Genomic DNA, 20,713 nt, shown 5'->3' on the forward strand with positions numbered 1-20,713 from the left:
CCCCCCCCCCCCCAAAGAAAAAAATAATGAACTCATGAAAATCGTAGTCAAAAATTGACGTAGAAACAGAACGGGGAACTTTGTACAATTTGAACGGATATCAACTACTCTCGTCTGTCAAATTCGACGGCGCACATTGACGCAAGATTTTATGAAATCGGTGGTGAAGTGAAGTTGGGTCGTGCAGTCGACCAATAAGAGACGCTTGATCCAGCGAGTCTATTTCATCGTCTAGGGCTGCTTGCTCATCCAAAGCCCGTTTTCGACGACGCTGTGCATCACTGGTTTGAACGGACTAGATGGGATCCAGGATAGAGAGATTAGTAGCACATGTACGATACTGAAATGTGAAAACATTACATATCAAAAATAGTATCATCAATACTATTCGTGCACGGGTAACACTCTTTTGGTGCCTAGGTGCCATGCCATCCAAGAGAAGCACGAAGGTTGACATACCATCATGTTACCCAAGCCTAGATGGAAATAGCTGAGATGCCGGGGTTGGTCTCGAACCACGGACCTTCCGGTCACGGAGTTCGCACCTCAACCTTGAAAGAACATACACGGCGCGAATATAATGAGTGTAGTTGCAGAAATAGGATAGCATAAAGCATACCAAAACTATGACCAGTCATTCCTCACATCTCAGTGAAACAAATAGGCAGTGGAGAGATAGGCGATATGAAACACAGTAATTTCATCTGGAAGATTATCTATTATTGGAAACCTTGGTGGTTGTGCGCCAGTAGAACGTCAGTGTCGACACTGACGTTGCTGGCTGTTATGTGATGATCATAGTTGTGTTGAGGGATTGTTTGGGCGTGAGTTAAAGGACACTCCAAAAAAACACGCACGCAAGGAAAGAAGAGCAGCAGAAAAGGTCCAGGCAGAAACGAAATAAGAACAAAGAAGGTCACCACATCACCAGATGGTGTTGCTTCTGGGTGACAGCCAGTGTTTGTCAAGAAATCGCTGCTCATTCTGACACAAAAAGGGACCCTAAAAAGGGGGGTTTCACCCACCTCAATAAGGTTCGCCTTGATGGCTTTCTGTTCTTCCTCGCTTGGAACGGAAGGAGTTTTGGCCAATGTTGTTTCCACCGCGTCTGTGGCCGACCGCGGTCCGCTGAGTAGTTGCAGTCGAAGACCAAGGCCGTGCGCGATGGAATCAGAGACGGCGATACTTACAGTCACGTGATCAAATACACGATAGCATTGAACAGCACCAGTACTGGGGTTACGAACTTCCAGCTGTCCACAGTCACCCCGATCAGCAGCGTAGACCCGACTCACCTATGAACCAAAAGTATGCAAAGAACATGCGTTGGTTGGAGAAAAATGATGCACGATGAGATAGAATGTGTGAACAGAACTCAATCATGATGGAAAACACGAGACCATACTTCGTTAAAAACTATTTTATAGGTCTCCCGGAGAGATAGTCGGCAGGTTATGGTAAAGTGAAGAGAGGAACTGAAAAACGCGTGGTACTGCCCTCTATCTACACGCAACTTGTTCAACTTGTCGAGTAACTTGCTGTCGCAAAAAGAAGTAGTGCTTGCTGGAACCGAAAAGGCTGTGAGTACAGATCGCCACCAAGATCCCTGAGATTTCCACTGGTTACGTTTTCCATCAAGGATAAGACACCGTGGCGTGTTTCTAGACTGTTAAACAAACCTAAAGTTAGGGAATATACACTCATTTTCAAACTAATTTGATTTTCCGAGAGACTCACCTGGAACCCAGCTGAACCTCTGGTTTGTGATGTTTCCAGGCAACTGAATGCGCTGCATCACGCCGCCTCATGTTTCAATCGCTACGATACTCGAGATATCGCGACACATGTATATACTTGTGATGTACTACTCATAAGGTTGCTGAAAATCCGTCGACAGCCCATGACCGGTTTCATCCTTTTTGGGGCTCATCAGGTAGACGAAGTCCCTGGTCGACGGACTTTCAGCAACCTTATGAGTAGTACATCACAAACCTAAAGTTTGTATGATGAAATATGGCAACTTCACTTGCAAGTGACAAGGCTCGTTTGTCATACTGGATGGTGTAATGAACTATTTTGGTTGAGGACAAGATAAGACACCAGGCGCTTTTTTATGCAGCACTGGCGAATATCCAGATGAGTTCCTTCTCCGGTCGGTGGTTATAAAACAGTCAAGGAAAACCAATAGTAGCAAAATTTTGTTACTGAATGAACTGAAAAGCGCCTCCTTGTCCCGGAAATCAACAGTTCATTTCAAATAAACAAAGCCTGAAGAAAATAGAACCTGAACCGTGTTGGCAACAAGAACAGTTCCCTAATGGTTAACCTTGGTGTGCAATCGTCCCGGAAAATCACTTAGACGGATTGAAAGAAAGTGATCCGTACATAGAGGGGATGGAACAAAAGTGATCGCCCCTGAGGGTGATATCTGTGAACATAGGAGTAAAGTGTACAGTGACTGTGCTGCGAAGAATAGTAACCTCATTGCTCGGAGATCGAAGCGGGTCCTCCAGTGCGAGAGGAAATCTCTCTGACGGGTGATCAGCGGGCTTAGTTGGATGAGGGGCGAAGTTGCCCAGGTGGTTAGAGCGCGAATTTACTGACCGCAAGGTCCGTGGTTCGAACCCGACCTCTGCCTCTCGACTTCCCCTGTCTGGGCTTGGACAACCTGGCAGTATCCCAGCCCTCATGCTTCCTTCGGGTGGCATGGCAGTTAGGCACCGAAAGGGTGCTACAGCTGTACGTTTTTTGCGTCTTCCACCCTACCCCACCCAAATTTGATGAAGATCATCAGTCAACGATGCAACAGAAGACTCAAGTAAAGCAGACTTTTTGTTTACATTCGGAACCGAGTTTTTCAGCTAGACAAAAGCCGTAGTTTGTCTAGCCCATGTGGATGTGGACGAAACAGTGACAAAAATAATTCGTCTACCTTGCGCTAATCAACAAAAGTCATGCAACAGACTCATGATCATCCTCGTTCCATTGTGTTCTCACGTTCTGTCGAAAGCGAGATTAGAATCTAACATCAGTATGAACGGGATTGCCAACAACATGAAATGCGGGGTTGGAATTGTTTAACCAGATCTCAATCAGATAAAATAAGATCAGATCCTGAAAAGCCCGGTTATCCTCCAAACCGATCCCTGTACCCCCAACTGACTGCTCGCAACAATAAAGCAAATGCTTTGTGCAGTTCAGCTCTTCGTTTAGTTGCTTTGGGATATCACAAAAACTTATGTAAATAAAAAAAGCGTTTAGCTGTAGCACCCTTCCGGTGCCTAGCTGCCATGCCACCCGAAGGTTGCACGAGGGCAGGGATACTGCCAGGTTACCCAAGCCTAGACAGGGGAAGTCGAGGGGCGGAGACCGGATTCGAACCACGGACCTTCCGGTCAGTAGATTCGCGCTCTTAACACTTGGGTCATCTAGCCCCCTGAAAGAAGTAAGGCGGTTTCGTGAGAGGGGAGCACTGTACTGCAAAGATTTATGAGCTGAACAACTAATGGACGTGAATATCAATCTCTCTTCCAATAGAACCTAAGATTTCGCACACAGGCGAACCTCTTCTCTGCTGGAGCAAATATCCCCGCCTAGCACCTGCCAGGCTGTCTGGATTGTACTAATTAGAGGAAAATCGTTCAGCTGTAGCACTTTTTCGGTGCCTAACTGTCATGTCATCCGAAGGAAGCACAAGGGCTTGGATACTACCCAAGCCTAGACAGGCGAAGTCGAGAGGCAGAGGTCGAGTTCGAACCACAGATCTTCCGGTCAGTGAATTCGCGCTCTAACAACTGAGCCGTCTCGCCCCAGACAGATGGAAGGATGGTCAAAATGACCATCAGAACGGTACACGCAGGGGTGCAACAATAAGGGCTGCTTGGTTTCCAGAACGCAAACGAGCACGACTATTGTTTACCAAAACACTGGACCGATGGAACGGTAGTGGATAAGCAAACCATCGTGTGAATACGAGGTAGGTCGGTCACCCAGGCTGCGAAAGTCTCTAACACACACAAGCAATCGAGATGACTATGTGGATTTGGGGCTCGTATGAAATAAGCACGCAGTCTTTTGTACGATGCGAAATTGATCGAAAGGAAGGTGGGTCAACTCTGTGTGATCCTTATCCGTAAGTCCTAAACAAAGCATGCAGTTCAACAATACAGTACAACACAATACAATAAATACAATACAATACAATGCAATGCAATACAATACAACACAATGCAATGCAATGCAATGCAATACAATAACAATAACAATACAATACGATACGATACAATACAATCCTTCCCCCCTCGTACGCAACGCTCGCAAGTTTGCAAGGCGACTGGCGATCTATTACAAACATGCACCCAAAAAGTCTACATGGGTATTCTACAGCCGCACATGATTTGTGAACTGACTGACTTCACGCTTGCGGGTGACGAACAAGAACAAGGACAAGAAAAACGTTTGTCAGCCTGAAGATAATCGACCGAGAGCGGGAGCAGAGGAGACAAATCGGTGCACAGTTAGTGGACTTTACACTAGAGTGAGGGCATTTTTGAACGCTCTTCCGCGACGTTAACCTGAATGCTTATTCGATTTAATCTGGAGAAACTACTAAGGGTTTGTTTCAGAATCTTGCTGTAGGACGAGGAATGATGAAGCAAACCAATGCGTCCGGAAGCGTTGGAACTGCAGTCAGTAAGAATAGAAAATCGCTTCGTCGATCGAGTCCCTCTGGATACACGTTCAAAACTAAAATGTCACTAAGGCCAGAGGTACGTTGGCAGCGCAATGTAACCAGGTTAATAGTCACGCAGGCCCCCTAGAGATCACATCTCAAGCAACCAAACGCCAACTTGAGGTCCGTACAGATATAGAGCAAGAAAAGAGAGATTCACAAGGGATGATTACTGAAGCAGTCATTCCCCAGGCCATGAACAGATCTCATGTCCCCCCCCTCACCCAATAATAGTTAAGCTGAAGAACGCTTTCGGTGCTTAACTGCCACGCCACCTGAAGCAGGGCTGAGATACTGACGGCTGCCCAAGTTTAGAGAAGAGCAGTCGAGATGCTCAGGTTCGCCCTGAACCACGGTCATTCCGTTCGCGCCTTAACTACTCAACTATCTCGGGCTAAGGACCAAGTAGAATAGGGGACTACACTATTTCCGTATAAAGAAGTACAAATGGGCGGTAGCCGGGTTCACGAAAGTATTGAAAGAGTTTTGAAAAAGGTGACAGAGAAGAAAAACACTTTCCCTAGCAAACCAAATGCATCAAAATCATCATCATCAAAAACAGCAACATCACTGATGCTTCACTGCCGTACAACCATGAGGTTCGTTCAGTTTAATATATATATATATATATATATATATACGTAAATATATATGGGGGAGGGGAGCTAGTGCTGGCCTATGTCAAGCATTTTGAGGTGCCTACACATCCAACCGCACAACCAATCTGGAAAAGTGACAGCACGAACGCCACTGACATCGATTAGCCGCCATTGCTCCCAACGTCTCCAGCAAAGCTCAGACGGGGACCCCATCCTGGAAGGCGTACAACACCAACAACACCCAAACTCTTCGTGATCTCTTTCAGGTCCTTCTTCCAAGTGGATGGCGCGGTTTGCGCCATCCTGAAGGAGGCAAGGAGAACAACACTCGTCTCGACAGACGGTGCTTCGGCATGCGTAGCACATGACTGAGCCATCGCAGTCGACGACGCTGGATGTTTTCTCGGATTGAGGTGCCTGCAGTACAACCAAATACCTGTTTTCTAACCACCTCGTTACTAACCCCCTGACACCATCCAAAACCAGCCACGCTCCTGAGGCATCGGTAGTCGAAAACCCGAAGAACCCCACATCCTCTGTCCTGGCAGTATCCCAGTACTCGTACAACCATGACGTACACAACTAACAATATTCTCAATGCATCAAACTACTTCATAAGGATAAAATCAACGAATGTGTCGCAGACGCGTCCACAGCATTTAGAAACGTGCTTAATGAGTCAGACAAGGAGAACACGGTGTTTCTTTCTCAGCAGAGACAAAGGAACAGGATAGCAGTATGAACAGGGGGGGAAGGACGGAATCTGCGATGTTTTAGAGCAAGAGGGTGAGGGGAGGCTCATAGTAAAGGGAAAATCTTTTCAAATTAAGAATACGACAGGTTTTGTCTGTAGGGGGTGGTGATACATCGTGATGCCCAGATATTTAACCAAATTACATTTGAGCACGTAAAGATTGATATATCCGGACGAGGCTAAAGTACGTGGTGCACGGAATTGTAACGTGTGTCTGTCGTAGGACGGGACGGCACGTCGACACACCTTGGTTTGTTCAGTGAAGGGAGGGGGCGAACTAATTATAAAGTCCCGTTCTTAAGTCCATCTGAAGAAGTTTTGAATTTGGGACAGCAAGAAATCAGACACCAGCAGCATCACCATGCGATCCATGAGGGACGCGGTTATTGTAAGGTTACTTAGTACGTGAACAAGCAAATCGGAACAGACAACGAGTTGTTCTGCTGAGTCAACACTTGCCGCCATCCACAACGGATATCATGATCATCACCATCATCATCGACAGCATGACATCAGTGTTCAACACCGATGCTTCACTGCCGTACTAGTTGTACGGGGGCTGGGATACTGCCAGGGCGCCCACACCCAGACAGGAGGGTGATTCGGGTCCCCAACCGTAGTCTTTGGCTCAAGGGCTTAACCGCAAGGCAGGGGTGTTTGGCGAGAAATGCAACCATTGACCACCTGGTATGAGAGACTCTGTGAAGTGACACAGACACTCTCAGTGTCTAGCTCAAAGGATCGCTGAGGTGCACAAACCGTCACATCATGATAAGGTCGTCTCTTCGTGACGGGATAGAAAGTAGGGGAAATTGAAAACCACTGAAACTCACCTCGAAACCACTATCAGGCGGCATCCATGTGACCCTGGAATTGTCCGAAACCCAGGCAACTTGACCTTTGTGGTCCTTTACACAAACGGCTCCACGGACGCCGTAGCTGAAAGAAAATAGGTAGAAAATGGAGGTCAAGTTGAAAAGGATTTAACAAATCCGGACATTGAATACAAATAACGAGTAAGGAGTGTAGAGTAAACGAGTGCAACTATTCACATGCCATGGCTGTTGGTCTGGTCACTGAACCAGGCAATTCGGTTGCGAACACCCGGTCACCAATCGGGCTGATATCATCAGTGTGTAGCGGATTAGTGTTGAGTCGGTATGTAGGCTATTCGAACCACAAAAGCGCCAGTACGAGGTTGAAAATGTCCAAGAGATATTCCAACAAAAGGTATCTGCCAGGAGGCATCATCATCACCATCAGAGACAGCAACATCAGTGTTGACACTGATGCTCCACTGCTTATAATCATAAGATTCGTCGAGTCATATATANGGAGTGTTTGTTGTGTTGTGCTACGTGAGTGATTTAGGAACTTGGTGCGATTTATTCTGCAATGTTGATAGACTAGTTACTTGAGTGGAAAAACCACAAGGAAGAAGACAAAGACACCAAATGAGGATCAGCCATGTTGCAGATGAACCAATGGAAGAAAGAGCGCTGCGGTTCAGTCAGCTACAACAGATAGATAATGAAATCTCAGTGAATTATTACAAAGGGTAGAATTGTTCGTCAGGACATGACCGTCCTGATAGAAAGCCCTAGAGTGGAGGGGACCTAGCGCTCACCTATGTCAAGCATTCTGAGATGTTTAAACCACCAACTGCTTCATCAGACAATTTGGAAAGAAACTGAAAGAACGAATTCCACTGACGTCGATTAGCCGCCATTTCTTGGAATGTCTCCAGCCAATCGTTCAGCTGTAGCGCCCTTTCGGTGCCTAGCTGCCATGCCACCCGAAGGAAGCACGGGGACTGGGATACTATCAGGTTGCCCAAGCCTAGACAGGGGAAGTCGAGTGGCGGAGGTCGGGTTCGAACCACGGACCTTCCGGTCAGTAAATTCGCGCTCTAACCACTTGAGCCATCTCGCCCAAGCCATCTCCAGCCAAGCAAAGGAGCGGTCACGGGGATCCCATCCTGGAAGGCATACAACACCAACAACACCCAAACTCTTCGTGATCTCTTTCACCTCCTTCTTCCAAGTCATGTGCTGTTCATCTCGCGGTTTGCGCCATCCTGAAGTAGGCACGGACAACAACACTCGTCTCGGCATGCGTAGCACATGACCGAGCCATCGTAGTCGATGATGCTGGATGTTTTCTCGGATTGAGGTGCCTGCAGCACAACCAAATACCCGTTTTCTAATCACCTCGTTACTAACACGCTGACGCCATCCAAAAATAGCCAAGCTTCTGAGACATCGATGGTCAAAAACGTGAAGATGCCTCACATCATCTGCAGAGGCCATCTTTCGCACAACCAGAAGACAATTGTCTTACAGTGGAATAAACTTAACCAGCAACACAGGAGAAATTGGAAAACACGTTAGAGAGGAAGGGTGCAAGATAGTAACGCCTATTTTGATAAAACCAGACACTGAACAGTTTTTCGTGGATGGAGTTTGGACGGGCGTCCGAATCACTACTGACAGTATGGTGCAATATCAAATTTTCTTCATTATTATGAAACAAATAAGAAGCACAGGGGAAGGGTGGTGCCGCTGGATGTGTGAAGCGTCGTTCAGAAAAGTCAATCGAGGATCCAGTCAGCACGCGACCACGCGATACGCTTTTCTTTATTGAATGATTACTGGCGCTGACTCAGTGAGAGCTGTTGATCAGACACTCGTGGCCAAACAGTCAATTATTTCAATCACTGTTCGAAAGGTCACGAGTTCGAAACCCTCTGAGCTTTGTGAAGATTCCTAACAAAGACGAAACAGCTGTTCAGTGCCTCCCAGCTATTCACTAACCGGACGGAATCTCCATTGAAAATTATGGATGAGTAGTGCATTTGGGTCACACAGCTCCGTAGTCAAGGCGCGAATCATCTACCAATATTTCAGTTGGTCACACATTTCAGCCCTCGTGTTCGACCCAAAGTTCACGGCAGCTATGCACCGGAACTGTCCCAGATGAACACCTGGTCTATCGGTCAGTCACCGGTTATAAGCTAATGAGGAGAAAAGTCGTGGAGCTCTGAAAAGCGTACCAAGGGATAAACAGATATTACTAGACAGAATTATGCACTGTCGTTCTGCAGTGCTGCCTTTGGAAGAGGACTATGGGTATACTTTGTCAGAAAATGCTGATCACAATCGCTTGATGTGTGCAGGGATGAAACGTCTTGACAGATGATAAGCTTGAAAACAAAGAATCGACAGCAAAGACAGACAGACGGACGGACGGACAGACAGACAGACAGACAGACAGACAGACAGAAATGGCACCTGCATGGAAACCAGCATGAACGAGGAGTACAATGTAGGTGTACAAACAAACTGGAAGGTTGCCCGGGTCCGGTTGGAAACTGCTGATCGTGGAGAATCGCACGAGGCACTCAAACCCACGAAACCAGCCACCCAAGATCCTCGAACTTTCCCTATACTCTGGAATTGAAAGCGTGCTCTCGGACACCGAAGAAGACAATCTCTCCACAAAGCCAACGGCAAATGCAATGTGCAGTATCGCGCGAAAAAAGAAAAGGGTCTGGCGGCCTGTCTTGTAAAGCCCCTATGTGCAATTGCCTATCTGTAGTCTACATGATCATGTAAACAACGAGAAAAAGAGATCTCACCGAGAAACCAAAACAACGAATCCATTGTTGCCTCGGAGCTGGCAAATGATTCCATCTGCAATTCGGATCGGATCATTTTCTGCTCGGTCTTTAAAGAACAGCGCTTGAAACAGTTCCACGCTAGCTCGTTGCACTTGTTGAGCAGCCCAATGCTGCTCGTTCATGTGCTGACAAATCTCTGAGAGCTCTTCCGACGGCATCAGATGTTCTGGACCAAACACCGTGGGGTTCAACTGAGGGGGCTTAGCACTGCGGCCCAGAACTTCATCTGGCCGGCCGGATATTGCCGAACGACAATCTCCCAGTGCTGTTAGAAGTACGCGGTGAACCTGTAGGAGGGGTGTGTGAAGGCAACAACAAGCCAAGGAGTCAGACGGAAAAACTATACCATAATCGACTCAATGGTACACGAAGCCACATGAAATTGCTTCGAAGATAAGGGCCTCTAACACGGAAGGAACGAGAAAAGCAATCAAACAGAGACCAACGGAGCCCAGTCGATTTCGGGCGCTCCTTGCTATTTTTTGCACAAATGTGCTTGATGGCTGACTTAGCACAGTCCGAAATAAAATCAAATTACGGACAGAGCCCATCGAGAAGCCTGACAGAAACATAACGCAGTCTTGCGCCCAAAACAAATCACGCACAACTGGAATTTCTATCAGATGGCTTTCAGACAAACGCAGTGTCAAAGATGCTCATAAACATAGCAACCAATAGGACGCTGCAGAATCATGTCTGTAAATTCACCTCCTGCACTACTAATGTAGGTGTCCTCGGAATAGTCTAGCCACTGTGCAATCCGAAGGAAGCACGCTGGTTGTCCAGGTTCCAGATCGCCCAAACCTATACAGCAACAGCCAAGATATCGGGGTTGGTTTTGAAACACGGACAGTCCAGTCTGTAAATTCGTGCCCCAGCCACTTGGTGGCTCATGCTTTTCGGATAAGGATACATTACTGGAAGGGGAATTAGTAGTGCGTAATTAAGCGAAAAAAAGCACTCACGCACGCCTCCGGGGGACAGTCACGCGCGGTGAACAATGTTAGTCTGGTCATTATACAGCCGGGCACAGTGCTCTGGACATAATAACCTACTACCTTTTCAGGACGTTACTGGTATACAAGTAATCGAAGCTGTGATTTATCGAGTCTAATGGCCGGATAAATAAAACGTTGTTCGGCCTTCAGGAGACAGTGGTCTGCCACCCGTTTCTCGACCTTCATGTTACAACGGGCTCTATACAAGTGAGCACCTGCACCGCGCATGCAAACCCGAGGTGATAAAGCAATGGGCGAAGAGAAGTGGTTCGTCTTAGATTAACCCTGAAAGGGAAGGTCAAACCATGAGCATCTACGCAGGCTGCATTTGAGCAAAGGTTTAAGAATACACAGACCGCTTCAATCGATGTTATAGCAAGTCAAGATAAACTAAAACAATATTGCGCCTAAGACATGGGGATAAAAGAATTATAAAAAAACAAGCAAATACAAAACTGCTTGAAAAGATGTAACGCACTACTTACAAGCACATCAGCGTAGCGACGGATCGGTGAGGTGAAATGTGTGTACAAGTTCAATGCTAGACCATAGTGCGCGAACTGCTCACGAGTCAGATTGTCCACACCGGTGGAGAAATACAACGCATTGGTCATCGCTCTCGTAGTCAGCTGCAGTAGGACCCGTTTAACCTAAAAATTGAAAAAGGAAGGTCTCTACGGTCAGTGCTTCAGGATTCCCCACTGTCCATCTCCGAACAGGGACACGTTCACTCGTGAAACTAACATTTGAGCCCCCAAAAGTCAGGAATCACTCTATCATTCATTCATTCATTCCGATCCAGGTTGGATCGGAAGCTGCGTAACTCGGAGATCGATCGATCTCAGCACTCCAGCTCATGTTCTCTTACCTAGAGTCGCAGTGGAGCATCCTATATTTGAACACGTGTCCACATCAGATGTTGATTTAGGCAGCCAACGCAGTTTATATATCAATGTCCGCATCTGGTCTGAAATGGGTTTGTACAACTAACGTGATCATATCACAGTTGGAACTGATGGTAAGTTACACATGTTCCATGGCATGACCTGAATGGATGTCTTTACTGGATAGCGAACACTGTCTGCGCCGATGAAAATAAGACAATTGTGTCACACCAATACAGAACACGTAGGAAGCATAGGGGTAAGAGTACTGTCACTCATCTGGGCTAGACGGCAGTGCATCTTCCGTAAACAATCGAGTCGAAACCATGAACTGTCATCTCACCCACGTGCAGTATGCTGCACAAACGTTTTGAAACGAGACGCCCCCAAACGGAAACTACTCTTCACATGTACACATACTATTTATACCATCCACATGGACAAACTACTGTACAAAAATCAGTGGTGAGAACGAAATAATCCAGGAACAATCACACTTGGAGTGATGCAGACAAACAACAGTAGTAGAACGTACCTCTGGATCATTAGGATCATCGGCCTTGGCAAGCGATGCACCCAAAGAACGATTGGATTCGATATCCAGCTGAAACCCGCGAGAGGCGGCACATCGTTGCAGTTCATCAAAGAACTCCGGTCGTGGAGGTGGATGGCGCCGGAGACAAGACCTATCCGGATAGGTTTCGAGACAGCGGCGTGCAACCCAGTGGTTTGCGAATATCATCAGTTCTGCGACGGTTCCATGCATTTCTAACGGCTGGATAAGATAAGAGAATATTACCTGTAAAATTCTGGGGGGAACAGTCTTCAAAGTTTCAGTGATTGAAATAACCCTCCCAGGTAGATCGGAGATGATGTCCCAGCATTCTATCCTATGAATCACTGCAGCAAGCAGCACGGATGCCAACAACTTCACACGTGCTACTTAGAGTTCCAAACTGTCATCAGTACTCGAACAAAAACGGAGAACAAGCAGCGGAAACAGACAAGCATGGGAACATAGAACCATGAGACAGTTATGCGCAAACGATGGTGAAGCAAACACTACAAGCTAAGGCCAACACGCCACATGGCTTTTGGTGTTGAAATTCCGAACCCATGTCCTATCTCTAATCACGCGCCTTTATATATCGTCCAGCTGTAGCGCCCTTTCGGTGCCTAACTGCTATGCCATCAGAAGGAAGCACGAGGACTGAGATACGGCCAGGTTACCCAAGCCTAGACAGAGGACGTCGAGAGGCAGAGGGCAGGTTCGAACCGCTGATCTTGCGGTTAGTAGATTCGCGCTCTAACCACTGAGCCATCCTGCCCCATCATGTGACTTCACTTGGTGTTCAGTTCCGTTCGATCAATCGATTCACCGGAAGTTTCCAAGAGGACTGGACTGTGGGTGACCACGAACCTACCAATGTTTCGCGACGGAAAGCTGAAAAATTGCTTCATGCCTGGGTGACAAATAGATGGCAACTCAATGAATAGACACTGAGTATTGTGAACATCCTGCTGAAATATGACTTACCTCTTTGGGGACCAAATCTTCCAACTTTCCACTGCGTGTCTCCGGATTGGCAAATCTCACACCAATCTCAATGCTATCCAATTCCAGACCACCGCGAGCCACACGACGAGTTCGAACAGTTGAGGCGACATCCACAAGCAGGCGAATCGCCGATTCCAGCTTCACCAATTCCGCTAGCTGACGATCCTGTTTAGACGAAAATGAAACACTGTTTTGGTAGAAATTCAATGAAATAACCCAACGTATTAGCGACGGGGTGGGAATTAGGCAAGAACAACCGTCTAAGTAGCAGTAAACCGCTGAAGCCACTTGTGGGTGTAAGGGGTTCATCATCATCGCCATCGAAGATCTAGCAACATCAGTGTAGACACTGATAATTCACTGCCGTACAACCACACTAGAGGAAAAGAAGAGAAAAGAATGGGTGACAGAGGGACATGGTGCTAGTCTATCGAAGGCATTCTGAGATGCCTACACGCCCAAGCGCTCAGTCCGACAATCTGGAAAGAAGGAACGCCATTGATATCGATTAGCTGCCACTTATTGCAATGTCTTCAGCCAACCGCAGGTGGGGAGAGGATCCCATCATGGAAGGTGGACCACACCAAACTCCTCATACTCTCTTTCACACATATCTGCCGGGTATACATTGTCCACCTCGCTCTTCTGAAGGAGGAACAACGTGAATCGCCTCGGTAGACGACGTTTCGGCGTGCGTGACACATGGCAATAGAAGCTAACGGTCCTGGATGCTTTCCATAAGGTTGGCTTCGAAGAAGGAGCACAACGTGGATGTAAACACATTAAAATGCCAAAGTGTACAAAATGGGCCAGGGACGACAACAAAAAGCCTCTCAAGAACCATGAGCATCACAACCACGAGTATCGAAAATAGTTAGAGTTTTTACCAGGTTATACGTGGGAGTTTAGAAAACCGCTAGGCGCTGACGAAGCGTATTGCCGACGAAAATAGGCAAGTCGTTTCTACCGCCTTTCATTCATTTACGTATGCTACCATTCGTAACTGTTTCACAAATCGCTTATCGGAAATCGACATATCAAATCAATCGTATGAACCTTCGGTTGAGTGATGCCTGCATCTGGTACCCCTGCAAATCGGATGTCTAAAGACGATAGTTCATATTCACATCACTCTCTTGTCCTGGAACAATTATTCCAGTGAATCCACACCAAACGGTGGAGAAGCACTGGATTCGAGTTTCGCTCTCATTGGAGTTAATCAGCAGTGCATATCCAATGGCCGTGCCAGGGTTTGAACTCCGGACACTTGACATGCGAGGCGAACGTGTTACCACTATTCCAACAGCGCACGTTGGATGCATCGGAACGGGTGAACGTGTTCACGCTTGAGCGATGTAATTGGTATGCCCGACAACTCCGGAGTTCAAACCCCGGCACGGCCATTGGATTTGCACTGCTGATGAACTCTAATAAGAGCGAAACTAGAGCCCAGTGCTTCCCCCCACCCGTTTGGTGTGGATTCGCCAGAATAATTGCGCCAGGACAGGAAAACAACTTTTCAAACGAGAGTGATGTGAGCGAGAGTGATGTGAATGTGAACAATACACATCCCGCAACCCCCACAAAGACGATAGTATTCGGAGTCTCCATAGATGCAAACCGGGGTTTTTTAGCGGTCAGCGGCACAGTTTGATCGTGTACCTCTTGCTCAACCCCTAGCAAAACTATTTAAAAAAAACCTCAGACAACGAGGAAATGTGTCCTAGAACAGGTTGGGTGATCGCATCGAATCTGCGACCGTTTCCTGATAAAGTTTCGGTGAACGCACCTGTGGCAGTCTGAAGTACGAACATTTGGTACCGGCTTACAGTCGACAAACTAAACTGCACTGAACCTGCATTCCGTGTTGCGCAAGGACACAAAGAGATGACCAGAAGGGTTCTGTAAAGTGGTCTTATCGTGAGAATATAGAACGGCGAAGGAACTGTAGCTCTGACCTTTGTCACTACAAAAATATCTCAAAACTGTTCAAGACAAACTGACTGCGTCTTCGTGTTTGTGAAATCCCCTGTTGAAACAACAATCCGCTGGTGGATTACAGTAAGCATGAAGCTAACCTTCTTTAATCCTTTGAGTTCCGGGATCAGCTCACCCAACTTCTCCGAGCCGCCCATCTTTGCAAGCAATTGTTCGGCGTGAGATGTTCCGGCAGCTGTGTCATTCTTCGTCGCTGGTGTGTCGTAGATCTGTTGGGCGACCTCGTAGGTGAGTTTGTAGGCGGAACGGATTACGGTTCGCCCGTACCACACGTCCAATACATCGAATGAATCCATGTCGAGTTCCCATAATACACTGACGGCGTAACTGGATGAAAAAGCGGTGTGGACATAGTTATACTAATGCCCGCCACAAGTAATTACGCTGATGAATCATGGGGAGACAAAAGTCGGGAATCGACGGGTGAGAAGTTTACCGTGTAAACACTATTCATGGGGGCGATGGAAACTCTGGAGAGCCCACTACCGGTGTCATTCTGCTTGTGGATCTCCCGCGAATCTCCATCGACCTGATTCCCTAGCTGAACCATATAAGGCTATTAAAACACGAGTAGTGGGATTGATCAGCTTAACTGGTAACGCCAGATCAGTGACTACTGCATTCCGAGCAATAATATTGACCAAAAGCTCGAGATGACTCAACGGTTAACGGGCGAACTTACTGGTCAGAAGGTCCGCGGTTCGAACCCAACCTTTGCCTCTCGCCTGCTGATGTCTAGGCTTGAGCAACCTCGCAGTACCCTCTCCTTCCGTTGGCATGGCACCTAGGCACCGAAAGGGTACTACAGCTGGATGATTTTCTGGACTAGCAGCCAGTCTATTCGCTAATTAGTGTAGTTCACCAACATCAGTGTTGTTCACCAGTACTTCGGCTGAAGACCTTCATGAGTCCATTCACCGTAGTTTTGAGCAGGTCTTGACGAGATTCCGACGTTATCTACTCCTTTGTAGAGCGGTAAAAAACTCAGTTTTGAGTAAAAAAGACCTTTTCTGCTCCGCGTGTGTGCATCCTATGAGATCTAAAAACGGATTGAGATTGCTACTACAAATGGATCGGTGTGACATTCTCACGGGCGCAACAAAAGTTGGCTACCAATCACATGTGGGATGTGAATCACCCCCTCCAATGATACTCGTCCTGCTGTCTACTAGTGGTGGACAGCAGCGATGTCAAGTACTTCAATGTCTGCATCGTTCAGCTGTAGCACCCTTGCGGTGCCTAACTGCCATGCCACCCGAAGAAAGCACGAGGGAGGGGATACCGCCAGGTTACCCAAGCCTAGACAGAGGAGTCGATAGGCAGAGGTCGGGTTCGAACCACGGACCTTCCGGTCAGTAAATTCGCGCTCTATCCACTTGCGCTATCTCTGTATGGACACTGACAACTGACTAGCTGATTCCGTAGGCCAAAACTGAGAGTGCATCACGGTTGCACAAAACAGAAACATTCATCTGATTCGGATCAACATGCCTGAGGCTCGATGCCGCTTGTCTTAAACCCCCTTTCCTGTGATCTGACAACAACGAAGGAAAACAACCGATGAACCGATCACATGCAAGGAACGGATACCATATAATGGATCAATACCATTCAGAGCGTCCTGATTTAGAGTATCCGCCGGGCAGTATTAAACGACCAATAAGGTCCGGAATATTCCACATCTCAGCCCTCCGTCACAAGCTAATCGTAAGGGGGAACATTTGAACTAGAAAAAAAGAACAAAGTAGCCCACATCTGTGGCAGTCATCAGGTACTTGTGACAGTATGGGTCGGAGTGCGAGCTCGCCAGCTGCGGTGTCACATGGCTCACATCGAAATAGGCTCTAGCAAAGGAAATTCTACTTTTGAATGCACCTGTATACTTCAGTAAGGTACATTGACTGTTGTGCACCCAAAGCCGTACAAAACAGCAGCGTTGGTTCACGCGGTCACCGAAAGACGTACCGATCCACTCCACTCCATAATGAACACAAATCACCGCTTAGCAAACCGGGCAGCATATCGTAACGACGATCGGCCAGATACACGCTTGTTGTACGTCGCCGAGCCTCGGCATCCACAAATCCACCAGGGGGAACAAAAAAGGTCACGTCAGCTATGTGGACACCCAACTGCAAGCGGCGATGTGTGCTACCGTCCTCCATAACTATCGGATCGAGCCAGCGAACAGACAAAGTGTCGTCCACATCCTGGCAGCCTTGTGGATCAATACTGAAAATGAGAACATCTTCGGATGCGGGATTTCCTGATACGGCGGGAGATCGAAGATCACGACGGCGCGCGACTTCGGCTGGGTCCACTTTCCACGGTCTTTGAACACTATAAGGAGACAGTTCACGAAGCTGAAATAGAAAGGTGTATTAGCAGTTGGCAATATCAGATGAGCCTGGCTGAAACCAAGAGCAAGCAAATAGCATGAATAGACGCTTCTATGCGTGTTATAATGGCAGTCTGGGGGCGTTTAGACATGTGGTGAATACCGGGTGATTTTTTCGGGCAAACTGACTGTTTGTGGGTGTACTGGTAGCCCTTCATCGTCCACAGAAACAGTAAACGGGGGGCTTACACTGGAAATCCTGGAAGACTACAGGAGAAAAGGCGAGGTGCCCGAGAAAGCCCAGGAACCACACTAAGCTGAGCACCGCATCATTCGTTCTCGTAAGCAGACGAGTCTCACAAAGGAGCCATGGGCTGGGAACTTTACTGCAGACCGAACAGTGAAAGCACTTCAAATAACGAATATGATGGCAGGTGACTATGGAGATTTGAAACACTACAAATAGACTAACAGATGTTATTATTAACTATCGACGGGAGCCAGTGTGGTCTTTCTACCGTGTTTTGGATGGTTCACTTGAGGGCTGCAGCTTGCACTCAGCATTTAACCATCAATTCAACAGGAATTGGGATATCACTCGTCCTAATTGCGAGGTTACTCATCATTATTTACTGATATTAACTTGAATTGGCTTCTTACACTTTGGTGTCCAAGAGTTAGTACACAAAACATGATTAGTCTCATTCAATTGTACTGACCACTACTCCCCAATAAATCAGATTGGAAATTTGCCGGCGTCAGAAGAACTCGCCCATCCCCTCCACGCACACACACACACACGGGATAACTACCTTTCTTCCCCAAATCCGTGTTCAAAAGTTGTTCGGGCAAGAAAGTGGTGGATCGGGTAATGAAACGCATTGCAGCTGCCCAGTTATTAGATGAGCCTGTAATTCGCTTGACGTCGTCTCAGCTAGTGATAGCTGAGGTGACCCTGAACATTACTTCCGCCTTCTGAATCCGTAGTACGGTAGCGAAGCATCGGTGTTGAACACTGATGTAATGTTGTCGATGATGACCATCGCTCTTTGGGGAAAGCTGGCTTATTAAGGTCGTGATTCCCGTGAGAAGCCTCGCGTCCCATTGCAATAGGGGTAGGCGAGATCCTTCAAAGAATTTTTGCACAGAACTCAGACTTGTCGCTCAAATGCTAACTAAAAAGACCGTGATAAGCACCTGTTCGGCTGTGAGGTTTGCTACAAAGACGTCTACCTTCAGCCGACTGGAAAAACGGGATGATACGTCCAAATCAATCGGCCAAAAGCTAAAGAGGAAAATAGGAAGTTGGTGACATTCTAAGCAAATTGTCGCTCAACTCCGGATCCGTGCTCAATGAGGAAAGCGCCTCTTGGCTACCGAATGGGGGAACAGCATTGAACGCTAGGAGTTTACCCACGAGAGGACAGAAAGAAGCGGAAATTGGATAAAAATCCACCAGATAACTCGAGCTTCTCCAAACGAAGCATGATTTTACGAGGCAAGCTGCCTCGAGCAAACACGAACGCGGCATTTTCAACGAGACAAATGATTGTGGTGATCTGCTGGAGCTCAAGATGTCCTCCAAAATGCCCATACCACAGATTTCCTCTGGTTTGCTTACTCGCTTCGCAAGGCAAAGCTTCCTCATTGTTCGGTTCGTCCACGACTGCATCAGCAATGGCTCGCTACGAAATCCACAGCGTTCTGACTTGGCTGATTTGCTGCGCGCCTTAAGTCGAAAGGAATGTCTAATGAGACATTGTTAAGTCTATCCATGATCCCCGTGTAGGCTGCCGCAGAGCCCTATCTAATGAGCTGCGGGTCCACAACCGTACCTTTGACCTGTGCGTAGAACGTGAACAATCTAGAGTTGACTGAAATTCCCAGCAAATCTGGGACACAAGCTAAGATGAGAAAACCACATCAATGGGTCAGTCAGTGCGGTTACGGCCGGAGGGATTGCACATACCTGAGCATCGGAAAACGCACGAACAGGCAAGTTGTGTTCGATTAAAAGCGTCTGTGTTTCTGTCTCCAAATCTCCTATGGGTCCGAGAGAATGAACGAAATGGCCATGTGGATAATTGGATCCAGCATCCCAAGAATCGATTCGAACCACAAATCTAGTTGAGTGTGAAAAGATGGGTGGGAAAAGATGGTGAAAACTGCTGTATCTGCAACTGAGGTAATCGGTGCTAGAGCAATAGTAACTCGTAACAGCTTCTAGCAAAAAATCAGATCTGGCATTTACCCGGTGCCACTCATTTGGACGGAAGAATGAAGATAGCCTGGGTTCGAACCACGGATCTCCAGACTATTGGTATACGTCCAGCGCTCAGTTGTCCCAAGCCTCACACACAACCCTACCAATTCAGGCAATAACCATGTTTTGAAATTGCAAATTCAACTGAAGTGCTTCAAAGGTTCGAAAGGAAAAGTCACCTTGACGACCGTTGGTACGCATTCAACGGACTAACGGGCACGAGAAGCACACGAATGAATGTCCTAGAGTAATTCGACGAACAACGTACTGGACTCTCCCAAAGAGAACGCACCGTAGTTTGTGGATCCAACCGAGGAGTATCCAAGAAGAGAATACTTCACTAATATTCCGATAATCCTTCCTCCGTTGCGATTGTACAAAAGGACCACTCTCAGGAGCGCACGAATGCTTCTCCACTGGCGGTTGATACAGTCTGCATCCGGAGAGATCGCTTTGTTCGATTTACGATAGTGCCCACACTCGTTCTAAACTGGAGTTCAGACTAGTCGCAGCAACGGCCACATGCCGTGTAGAGATTGAACAGCCAGATAGTTGAGGTGTCCACAACCACATTGAGGTGGAAATGCAGGTTAGTCGGTAGAAATCTATGAAGCCATGATGACAATCTTCGCATTTTTCCCGAACACCTGAAACCCCAATCTGATTGCACAGAAGCTCTCCATCATCATCATCATCAAAGACAGCAATATCAGTGTTGGGATTGATGCTTCACTGCCGTATACTTTATACATATCCAATTATATTAAAAGCCCTGGGGTGAAAAGAACAGAAAAAGAGTGGGTGAGGGAGGGGACTTAGTGCTGGCCTATGTCTAGCGTTCTGAGATGTCTACACCTCCAGTACTCAGTCAGACAATCTGCAAAGAAACTGACAGCACGAACGCCCGCCA

General features: G+C 47.2%; 1 protein-coding gene across 1 annotated transcript in view; it reads right to left on the minus strand.

Annotated features, from left to right (window-relative positions):
* Window positions 1-35: 35 nt before the first annotated feature.
* Window positions 36-20,713, minus strand: part of T265_01106 (hypothetical protein) — a gene marked incomplete at both ends in the record, with an annotated part of 35,501 nt that continues 14,823 nt past the window's right edge. The window contains 10 exons of the mRNA XM_009165049.1: window positions 36-295; window positions 1,026-1,295; window positions 6,919-7,024; window positions 9,723-10,051; window positions 11,248-11,412; window positions 12,182-12,445; window positions 13,184-13,360; window positions 15,283-15,529; window positions 17,168-17,565; window positions 19,510-19,663. Of these exons, the coding sequence (XP_009163313.1) occupies window positions 101-295; window positions 1,026-1,295; window positions 6,919-7,024; window positions 9,723-10,051; window positions 11,248-11,412; window positions 12,182-12,445; window positions 13,184-13,360; window positions 15,283-15,529; window positions 17,168-17,565; window positions 19,510-19,663 (2,305 nt within the window). The remainder of the gene's footprint in view (window positions 296-1,025; window positions 1,296-6,918; window positions 7,025-9,722; window positions 10,052-11,247; window positions 11,413-12,181; window positions 12,446-13,183; window positions 13,361-15,282; window positions 15,530-17,167; window positions 17,566-19,509; window positions 19,664-20,713) is intronic.

Source organism: Opisthorchis viverrini (genome assembly GCF_000715545.1).
Source record: "Opisthorchis viverrini unplaced genomic scaffold opera_v5_11, whole genome shotgun sequence".
NCBI classification, from domain to species: domain Eukaryota; kingdom Metazoa; phylum Platyhelminthes; class Trematoda; order Opisthorchiida; family Opisthorchiidae; genus Opisthorchis; species Opisthorchis viverrini.